The sequence below is a fragment of the Periplaneta americana genome, chromosome 15 (genome assembly GCF_040183065.1).
Source record: "Periplaneta americana isolate PAMFEO1 chromosome 15, P.americana_PAMFEO1_priV1, whole genome shotgun sequence".
Classification (NCBI taxonomy): Eukaryota; Metazoa; Arthropoda; class Insecta; order Blattodea; family Blattidae; genus Periplaneta; species Periplaneta americana.
The window spans coordinates 126,420,486-126,432,112 of NC_091131.1; the positions used below are offsets into that span (position 1 = coordinate 126,420,486).

The 11,627-nt window shown below is 34.3% G+C and overlaps 1 protein-coding gene across 5 annotated transcripts in view; it reads left to right on the top strand.

Annotated features, from left to right (window-relative positions):
• LOC138715318 (serine protease gd-like) overlaps positions 1-6,402 on the top strand; it is a 371,579-nt gene extending 365,177 nt beyond the window's left edge. For all 5 annotated transcript variants that reach the window (XM_069848102.1, XM_069848098.1, XM_069848099.1 and 2 more), the window contains 2 exons: positions 1,805-1,972; positions 5,885-6,402. In XM_069848102.1, coding sequence (XP_069704203.1) covers positions 1,805-1,972; positions 5,885-6,079 — 363 coding nt within the window. In that variant the 3' untranslated portion in view covers positions 6,080-6,402. The remainder of the gene's footprint in view (positions 1-1,804; positions 1,973-5,884) is intronic.
• Positions 6,403-11,627: the final 5,225 nt, after the last annotated feature.

Here is an 11,627-nt window from a genome sequence, read left to right on the forward strand (position 1 = left end):
GTTACATTTCAGAATTTAAAGAAGATGGTTTATCAACTGACAATAAAATATTATTTTGTAATTTGTGTCAGTGTGCAGTATCATCTACACAAAAGTTCCTGGTGCAACAACACATTACAACTAGTAAACATCAGGCCAACAAACAACTAAATTCCAAGCAGAGACAATTGTTTTTAACACAACCAACAACATCGAATGTAAGATCTGAGTTTAACATCGACCTGTGCCGTTCTCTCATCTCTGCTGATATTCCTCTCTACAAACTAAAGAATAAGGTCTTCAGGGAATTCCTTGAAAAATATACTCAACATACAATCCCGGATGAGTCAACACTTAGGAAGACGTATGCTCCATCCATCTACGATGAGACAATACAGAAGATAAGAGATGAAATTAAAGATAGTTCAATTTGGGTTTCCATTGATGAGACTCCCGACAAAGAAGGTAGACTTGTTGGTAATGTAGTTATCGGTTTGTTAAGTGAACAATATTCTGAACGAATTCTTTTACATTGTGATGTTCTAGAAAAGTGCAATAACAAAACTATAGTTAAACTGTTCAACGAAGCTATGGGTATCCTGTGGCCAAAGGGTATTATGTACGATAATGTGTTATTCTTTATTAGCGATGCTGCCCCTTATATGGTCAAAGCTGGACAAGCATTATCTGTTGTATATCCTAAATTGACTCATTTTACTTGTGTGGCGCATGCATTTCATCGTGTGGCAGAAGTGGTCAGAGACAATTTCCCTAAAGTAGATTTGTTGATTTCATCAGTGAAAAAAGTATTTCTCAAAGCTCCCAGTAGAGTTAACGTGTTGAAAGAAATGTACCCTGAAATTCCATTGCCACCAAAGCCAATTTTAACTAGATGGGGTACATGGCTAGAAGCAGTTGAATATTATGCCGAACATATAGACTCTATTAACAATGTTCTCCTTGCATTGGACTCTGAAGATGCAGTCTCAATTGATACTGCGAAAACAGTTACCTGTGACATAAGTGTGAAGAATGACTTAGCTCACATTCAGCATACATTTTCATGCATCATAAAAACGCTCAAAAGTCTCCAAAATAGGCACCTTTCACTATCTGAAAGTTTTGAAATTATAAATAGTACTGTGGAACAACTGAATCGTGGTAGAGGTAAAGTTGCAGATGCAGTAAGAGCTAAGGTGGACACTGTACTTTCAAAAAACCCTGGATATGAAGAACTACAAAAGGTTGTTGCTGTGATGAGTGGTGAATCAACAGTGAAGATTAACTTGGACTTATCCCCAGCAGACATTGTGAAATTGACGTCTTCTTGTGACGTCGAACGCTCTTTTAGTCAGTATAAATCTATCCTCAGAGACAATAGAAGAAGATTCACTTTTCAGCACTTGAAAGAAATGTTTGTAACCTATTGTTATGGTAACAGACAATAAAAATTGTGTTTTGTTGAAACTACATTGGAAGATAAGGTACGTCCATTATATTTTTTGTTTAGTTTGATTAAAATGTACCAATATTTAACGTACATAGTCATTTTTTTATAATTTTAAGTCCATATTTAATTCCATATTTTGGTAAAAATCCATATTTAATTCCATATTTTGGTAAAAATAACTACATATATATTTACATATTTCATATATTTTTAGTCCATATAAATCCGTTCCCTGGTGATGACATTAGACATTTTTAATAGAGACTCTGCTAACCATTTAACTTTTGAAAGATATCATTCCATAGTCTTTGATTCATCCCCCGGTGACATAAGATTCATATCCCTCCTGCCATTGTTTAAACATTTCCTGTGCAGGTGTTGAAGGTTCTGCTGCACTCCGATTACAACTCGTCCAACTACCGCTCAGACCTGGCGCTGTTGATCCTGACCAGCCCCGTCCAGTTCACCAAGTACGTGCGCCCCATATGCCTGTGGGACAGCCAGCAGGCCGACCTGGCCAACGTTGTCAACCAGCAGGGCACGGTCAGTACCTCAGCCTCCATGTGGCATTTCTTTCTTTGTTCCTCACTCTCCATCTATACAGGGTGTGAATAGTATAATATAATAATAGTCCGTGGCGCTACAGCCCGTGAAGGGCCTAGACCAACCAGCCGGCTTCTGGTCTCACGCCCTCATGCCGAAGCAGAGGTGGACGATCATCCAACCAGAATGGAGGTATCGTGTGGTTAGCACGATCATCCCCCCAGCCGTTATAGCTGGCATTCACAACCAGATTTCGCTACCTATCGTAGCTCCCCAAGTGCATCGCAATGCTGGGTGTGCACCGGTCCCATACACTGGCCGAAATTTCATGAGAAAATTTCTTCCTCCATGAGGACTCAAACCAGCACGCATTCCGTAATGCGAGTCCTAGGCAGGATGCCTTAGACCGAGATGCCACGGTGTGGGACGTGTGAATGGTATAGGTACCGACATTCGTCCTTCATATTACAAAATGAAAAGGAAAGTTCTAAAAAGTTTTAAAGTGAACATACAGATATCTTATTGAAGTCCCATACTACACCCTCTGAGCTGCGTCATCTCTGTTATGACTAGGCCAGGAAAATATATCTTCTAAAAATCTTTTGATTTCATCCTCTTCAGGGAAATGCAGTCATGATATCATCACTTAAAATAAGGCGAACATGTCTACTTTCTCCTATAAATGTGCAAATACATGTATTAATGTTAGAAACTTAATAAGCTCGTTTTGGCTTAAAAAAAATGGACTCCCGTGGTTTCCCAGATAACGGATGCATTATTATCTCTTAATTCATTAATAAATACAGACATAAATAAGACATAAATAAATACAATAATAAATAATTAACAAACTACTACTAATTGATTTATGACAGTGTCAGACAACAGTCACTGACATAATATAAGCAGTAATAATGAATGTTTAGGTAAAATATGGATTCATGTCAACTTTAATAAGGGTCCCGTTTTTCTATTTTGAAAATCTAGTCACTCTAGTCTACGAACTTTGGGGCACGTCACTATGGATTTTTCAGAAAGTATTGAAAGTACGGGATATTGATTTTCTGTTTTAATTCTTGAACAATGGATATGAAACTTTTTTGAGTTTTCAACCTAAAGAGAGGACTGTATGAATGCCAATTGTTTCCTGGTAATCTAATAAGTTTTTCATATTGAATCAGTGCTTTTTCTTCTATTGTCATTTTGATGTTGTTAATATTAGTGAGGAATCTCATAGAATCTATTGGAGTTGTTTTGATTCCACCAGTAATGAGTCTGAGAGCTTGGTTTTGAACATATTCTATTTCGTTTATGAAAGGTGAAGTAATTAAAATTTCTCCGCAGTATGTCAGCACTGGCTGTATAAACATTTTGTATGTAGTGTTCAAAGTATTCACCCCCATTTCTTTCCTGCTATTCTTTTTAGAAGAGAGAATCTTTTACGAACTTTTTCAGAAATATATTTCAAATGGTTGCTCCATGTTAACTTACTATCGAAAATAACTCCAAGATATTTGGATTCATAAGTCCTAGGAAGGTGTTGGCCATTGTATTGGATATTGAATTCTCTTTCTTTTTTACCGAGTTAAAATATTTGGTAGTTACTGTTGCTTAAATTGAGTGTCATCAAATTTGATGTATTCCATTCATGTAGTTGATTTAGAGCTTTAAGAGCAGAATTTTGAATTTTGTCTCTATGTCTGTAAGATCCGGAAGTCCACAAAACTATATCATCTGCAAATAGTGCTGTTTACATGTTTGATTCCTCTAATAGGGAGGGTAAGTCATTTATATAAATATTGAATAAATGTTAGAAACACAATAAACTCGTTTTGGCTAAAAAAAAAAAAAAAAAAAAAAATACTCCTGTAGTTTCCCAAATAACCGATTCATTATTATCTCTTAATTCTTTAATAAATAAATCTGGTTCTTAAGATAATAAATAATTAACAGACTACTACAGGTAATTAATTTATGACGCTATCAGGCAACAATAACATCAGATTGTTCATTTTTTTGCTCACGGACATAATATAAACTCAAGTAAATAGGCTTGATGGTCGGAGCAAGAGGATCCATCCCGAAGCAGTTTGTTGATTTTTACAAGGCTTTTCATTTGCCATTATGTACAATTATCAATGTTTGTTTACTTGCGTTGAAAGGTTCGATTGCATTGTTAAGAAATCACTTCAGATAAGACATTGCACGTAATTTTTTTTCTCCTTCTTGCATTGGTTTTATATTCATAACAAATTAGGGAAAGTTTTTGATAATAATAAATTAATATTTAGGTAAAATATGGATTCATGTCAACTTTAATAAGTGTCCCGTTTTTTTTATTTTGTAAATCCGGTCACTCTAGTCTACGAACTTTAGGGCACTCTGGCACTGTCACTATGGATTTTTCAGACGGTACTGAAGGTAGACAGGTGTTCTAGTGTATCTTGTTTCTCGTTTCAGATCCATATCCACGAGAAATTTTCTCATTGAACCCCTTCAACCTCATTTAATGACTGAAATTATAGAATTCCAATATGTTAAGTTCATTATACGTATTTATTAAGACTAGTGTTGTGGGATTTAATCAGTGACGTCGCCAGGATCAGAGCAAGGGGGTGCAGATGGGGTGCGAGATTTAAAAATGGGGTGCTAGCTGTAAACATTTGGTACATAAAAAATCCAAAATGTTCTCTCATGCATTTGCGCGCATACTATACATCTGTTTATTATTATTATTATTATTATTATTATTATTATTATTATTATTATTATTATTATTGCTCATCACATCCATTACAATACACTATGGGACATAGTTGTTTTTTCACATCCAAGAAATTGTTTGTTTGTTTTTGTTCTTCAAAATTATTTATGCCTAGTATTTTGTTAATAAATTGTCCTTTGGGGTGCAGAAAGGGGTGCTCCGATTTTTTATGGGGTGCTTGCGCACCCTTTCGCACCCCCCTAGCGACGTCCCTGGATTTAATCGATTAATCGATCAATTTCTGCTCTAAGATTATTCGATCAAAAATATTTAATCGAATAATCGAGTCAATTGAAATTAATCGGTTGTAGTTGATATTAATTATTATTTTGTTAATACAAACTCATACTAAATATTCCGACAGTATTTCTCTCTCGAAAATTGATTACTTAAAAGCACAATAGTACTGTTCTTTTTTAACTGTAAACCAGGTAGCATAGGGAAAATCTTTGCACAAACACTTCAGAAAGACCTGGAGATATGAGGAAGTGACCTAGTCTACATCTATTGAAAGTTGAAACACAATGCGAAACCCTTATTAAGTTTTATGGTTTTCCAAGAAAACTTTCACCTTGTTGTCAGCTCATCTTCCTAGCATATGAAATACGGTACATACTTTTCTGACATTCGTCCCCCTCATTCTTACAAAATAGCCATGTCTACACTGTGTGCAAGTGAGAGCGTAACTACCTTCTTCTCTTTCTAAAATCTGGTAATTCGATTACAATAAGGGCCAGTCTTCTGTTTCGACCGCTATAGTTTTGCAGTTTCTGTACTGATTTTTTATATGAAGGTTGTGTGTTTAGTTTGATAAAGAAAAATAATCAGTTTTCTGTGGTCTGTGAAAAGTGTATATCATATGAGAATTTTAGAGGTAAACTCGATGAAATGTTTGGATTTAAATTTAAATATACAACATTTAATACTTATACTTATCACCGAACACAAGTTAACTTGAACAATAATTGTGTATTACAGTATATTAAAACATTTTTTCAAATCGATCAAAAAGATTAATCGATTAAATTCAAATCGTTAATCGATTAAATATTTTGATCGATCAACAGCAGTAATTAAGACAGTCCGTTTCCCAGACTTTTCAAATGCAATAATTATCAAACTGTGTTGTCACATCTCCTGTTACATAGGTTGCAGGCTGGGGCTATGATGAAACAGGGAAAGTAACAGAGGAGTTGAAGATGCCAAAGATGCCAATCGTGGCACAAGATGTCTGCCTGTTCAGTGACCGAGATTTCTACCCACAGTTCACCTCTGACAAGACATACTGCGCCGGATTTCTAAATGGTGAGTGCAAGAATACATCACGTCCACTCAGATGTTAACGTAAAGGGTAAAAAGAAACAGACTTCCTTATCTTCGAATGCGAAGTTTTAACTTAGAGCAAAGATCATACCTGGACCATGTTTGTCTTTGGATGTAAGCTTCAGAGTTCAATCCTGTCTGACAGATTTCCCTCGCCACAAAAACTGTCGCTTCGCCCAGTATGCTGATGACACAGTTATATTCACTTCAGACATGGATATTCACATTACTTACTTACTTACTGGCTTTTAAGGAACCCGGAGGTTCATTACCGCCCTCACATAAGCCCGCCATTGGTCCCTATCCTGAGCAAGATTAATCCAGTCTCTATCATCATATCCCACCTCCCTCAAATCCATTTTAATATTATCTTCCCACCTACGTCTCGGCCTCCCCAAAGGTCTTTTTCCCTCCGGCCTCCCAAGTAACACTCTATATGCATTTCTGGATTCGCCATATGTGCTACATGTCCTGCCCATCTCAAACGTCTGGATTATATGTTCCTAATTATGTCAGGTAAAGAATACAATGAGTGCAGCTCTGCGATGTATAACTTTCTCCATTCTCCTGTAACTTCATCCCTCTTAGCACCAAATATTTTCCTAAGAACCTTATTCTCAAACACCCTTAATCTCTGTTCCTCTCTCAAAGTGAGAGTCCAAGTTTCACAACCATACAGACATTCATGAATTTGGAAATATTTTTACAAAAGGTAAAAACTTCTATATACTGAAAGGTATTTATGGTAATATTGCCGTGAGTAGTGCCGAATTTAAGATAAAAGGCTTAATAATGACATTTTTAAATTAGTAAACATGATTATAGTTTAATCGGCAAATGGGCAATCGGTGTTAAAAGTTAATCAGGAAAATGAAAAACTTTACATGTAAGTTAATTGTACTTTAACAAATAAATTGTATAGCGTATTATTATACAGTACTATGTTCGTTTTTAATGATATGTGAGTTTTGTAGATTGGTTTTTTAATTCAACTAGTGTCAAATATCCAAGTTTTGGAATTTGTGCTAAATTTAACAAGTTCGGTATTTAAATTATTCACATATTATAGAGACAGACAAACTAAAAATTATCCACTCTTTTAGTCCGGGAGTGTTGTAAATTTTATGTTCATTATGAGTTACATCTCTTCGTAACTTATTGAGGTTATGGTCGTATGACATCTCTGTAATTTGATAAGGTTTACTAAATTCCAGCTGTTGTGGATAAGCATATACGACACGTCCTAACTGATCTCATAATGATACATAGGTAGTAGAAATGGTATTATATTTTTTTCTTATCATAGGATAAGGGAAGACGAAACTAACGCACGGGAAGTTCAGGTGATTCCTTTGACTCAGCCGAGAATCTATCCGCCTTCAATCCCATATTCTACCTAATAATGTAATGTATTAGCCATATCCCAACCTAATTCGGAATAATGTAATTTTGTTTGGGGAGGGGGGCTACGCTGTCGCCCCCCCCCAACTGTCATAGCATCTTAAGCATGATGTTATTGAGATGTGCTTCGTGGTTTGCCTTTGTACCCAGTACACTGCTTCTATGAAATTACCGACATCTTTCCAGTATTTCTTTTTGTTATTAATAGTGCATGATTATGATTTGCAGAAAGGTGTGTAATGTTGAATTGTAAGTATCCACTTTCTTATATACATCCCTGTAAAGATCTGTAAACACTACCTGAAATTCTATCTTGTGCTACTTCAACTGAATCTAAGGAAAATGGTATATGTACAACAACTATAAACTATTGCAGTATTCCATATGATGACAGACTTAAGTCTATGACCGACAAATCCTGTTATACTTTTTTAAATGGAGCTCATCATAGATTCCTAACACTGGGAGGTTGCCAGACGGCAGCGAAAACCAAAGCGTGGTTTAGAATAGAATAGACTAGCCTAGGCTGAGATAATTTACAATTTTATTGTATTTAGTTGTTTATTTTTAGCTTCTTCGACGTGTATTTTTTTATGTCATTATTGTGATACAGCCTAACTCTTAATTGACAGTTTTAAGTAAATATTCGGGAGCTGTGAAATGAAAATTCTGCTTGACCCGAGCCCGTGGAGTGTTTACCAAATTCAAACATGGACATACATTCTTATGCATTATCTGAGATCTAATGTTGAGAAATCTTAAGTATCTAAAAAATTAAAAGCTAAAAAAATATATATTATGTGACTAAAAAATATGAATAAATGTCTGATTTTCACAAATGTATTGTACCGTACTTGAACTAACCTAGATATAATGAATTTCTCAACATTAAAATAATGCCTTGAACCAGGACTCTTGTGTATAAATACAATACGCATGAAACATTTTGATGTAACACAAATTTCCACAATTCAAATAAAATTAACGTCGAAACTAGGAGCCCGATTGAACTGAAAATTTTTACACGCATATTAATCCATCTAACAAACCGTTAAAAAATTTAAAAAAAATCCGATTAAAATTGTCAAACCTCAGCCCTGGTGTCCATCAAAATAAGTAAATACCCATTATGTATTTTCTAATATTAAATGTATGGTTAATTAAAAAATTAGTCGAAAGCCTGCATAGTTAGGTTTATTACATGCATGTCTTCTTCTTTACATGAATTTGCATTTTTTCACTGAAATTAAATACATTTACAAACATGGGGCTGTACAATGTTATGATATATTATAAAATTTGTGGAGAATAATCATTTAAAATAAAATAAATTTAAATGATTGAATTTGAAATGAAATAAATGAAACTAAATTGAAATAAATAAAAATTAAAATAAATTCCACACATTTATTACACAATGTGTACAGATTAAAATGAGGTTTCGTCCTTTGCTTAATGTGAGATCGGCAGAGTTCTTAGTGTGCACTCGAATATGTGATATGACGAATACTGGAGGCTACAAATTCCACACACACAGTTGCTGGATACCTGGTGAAATCCTTTTCTGATGCAGATACGGTATTGCCCCTCTCGCGTAGAGATGGCGTAGATCGGAGTTGGCTGCTTTCCATTCCTCGCTGGTCATGGCTGGAGTGTGGAAAAATTTCCGAGTTTTTCTGGAGTTGTTCGTCTGGGAACTTTATATTGGCTGGAGTTGGCAATAAGTTATGTGTTTAGCATCAGGTCTTCTATGAAAGACGTTGTTCCGGCCAACTAGTATATAGGCTAAGTATGGTTGGAATAAACTTTGAGATGTGCATAGAGTTGTTTCTATGTATCTAGCTTTGACCCTGTCAAGGATTTTGAGATTAATTCCATCTCTTTTCTCTTCCATTTTTCCTCTATTTCATCTTCTATATATTATTCTCTCTACTTTCTCTTCTATCTTCTCTCTATTTTCCTTCTAATTTCTCCTCTATTTGCTCCTCCATTTTCTTTCTAATTTCGCCTCTATTTTCGATCTATTTTCTCTCAGATTTCTCTTTATTTTCTCATTAATTTCTCCTCTATTTTCACCTCTATTTTGGCCCTAATTTCTCATACATTTTTCCATCTATTTTCTCTTTTTCTTCTCCTCTAGTTTCTCCTCCATATTCTCTTTATATTCTCGATTTTCCCTGTATTTTGTCCTCTACGAGTATTATCTCATTTTCCCCCTACTTTCTACTGTTTTTCCTCTATTTTTGCTCTACTTTCCTCTATTTTTCCCTATATTTTCCTCTATTTTCTTCTCTATTTTAACATCTTTTTCTCTCCATTTTCTCATCTATTTTCCCATTACTTTCTCTTTTTTCTCTTCTGTTATACCTCTATTCTTCCTCTATTTTCTCCTCTATTGTTTCCTCTATTTCCTCTCAATTTTTCTTCCTTTTTATCCTCTGCCTATCTTTATTTTCTGATCTACTTTCCCCCTATTTTTCCCTCTATTTTCTCCTCTAACTTCTTCATTTTTCATCTACATTCTCCTCCATCTTTTTCTACTTTCTCTTCTATTTTCCGTCTACTTTCTTCTGTATGATCTTCCCTAATTTTCCTCTATTTTACCACTGTTTAATATCTACTTTCACTTCTTTTTTCCTTAACTTTTCCCTCCATTTTCCCTGTAATTTTTCCCTATTTCCCCTGTATTTCTTCTTTATTTTTCTCATATTTTGTATCTACTTTCTCCTCCACTCAACCTATACTTTCTCTTCTATTTTCCTCTCTATTTTCTCCACTATTTTCCTTCTATTATCTCCTCTACTTTTCCTATTTTCTCCTATAAGTTCTCTATTTTTCTTATATTTTCTCTTCTGTTTTCTTATGTAATTTACTCAGTATTTTCTACGCTATTTTCCATTAATTTTCCCTCTATTTTCTCCTCTATATTCTCTCTATTTTCCCTCTATGTTCTTCTCTATTTTTCCCCTATTTTTCTTCTAGTTCCTCTTCTACTTCCCTCTTTTTTCCGCTATTTCTCCTCTATTATCCCTCTATTTTCTCCTCTATTTTCTAATTTATTTTACCTCTATTTTGTGTTCTATTTTTCCTCTGTTATTCTCCTTTACAGTCCCTCTATTTTGTTCTCTATTTTACCTTTATTTTCTGTTCTACTTTCTCCGCTATTTTTTCCTTTCATTATACTCTATTTTTCCTCTGTCTTCTCTCCAGTTCCTATTCCATTTTCTGTGTACTTTCTTCTCTATTTTCACTCTATTTTCTCCTCTATTTCCCTCTAATTTTACCTCTAAGTTCTCTTCTATTTTCTCCTCTTTTCTAATCTATTGCCCTTTTAATTTCAATCTATTTTATACCTATTTTCATGGCTCTATTCCTTCAATTTTATCTTCTATTTTCTCTCTATAATCTCCTCTACTCTCTTTCTATTTTCTCTTCATATTCTCCTCTATTTTCGCTTTATTTTTCTCCTCTACTTTCCCACTATTTTCATTTCCATTTTCGTCTCTATTTTCCCTCCAATTTCTCCTTTATTTTCTCTTCTATCTTATCCTTTCTTCTCTCTTCTATCTTATCCTTTCTTCTATCTTTTCTCCTCATTTTTGCCTCTAGTCTCTCCTCAATTTTTCCTCTATTTTCTCCCTATTTTCCGTCTATATTCGCCTAAATAATTTCTTAAGTTTTTATTGTATTTCCACCTCTATTTTCTCTCTATTATTTTTTCTCCTATTTTCTCACTACTTTTCCTTTATTTTCCCTCTATATTCTCCATTAATTTATCTCGATTTTCTTCTTTATTTTCCCTCTATATTCTGTATTAATTTATCTCTATTTTCTCCTTTATTTTCCTCTATTTTCACTCAATTTCTCCTCTACGTTCTATATTTTTCGTATATTTTCTCCTCTATTTTGTCCTGTATTTTGATTTATATCTCCTAAGCTATTTTCCATCTATTTTCCCTCTTTTTTCTGATCTAATTTCCGTCTATATTCTCATCAATTTTCTCTTGTAATTTTGCTCTATTTTCCTTCTAGTTTCTGCTTTATTATTCGCCTATTTTCTCCATTTTCCCTCTAATTTGTTCTCCAAGTTCCCTCAATTTTCTCTCTATTTTCATCTATTTACTCCTCTACTTTTCCCTTATTTTCTCTCTATTTTGGCCTCTATTT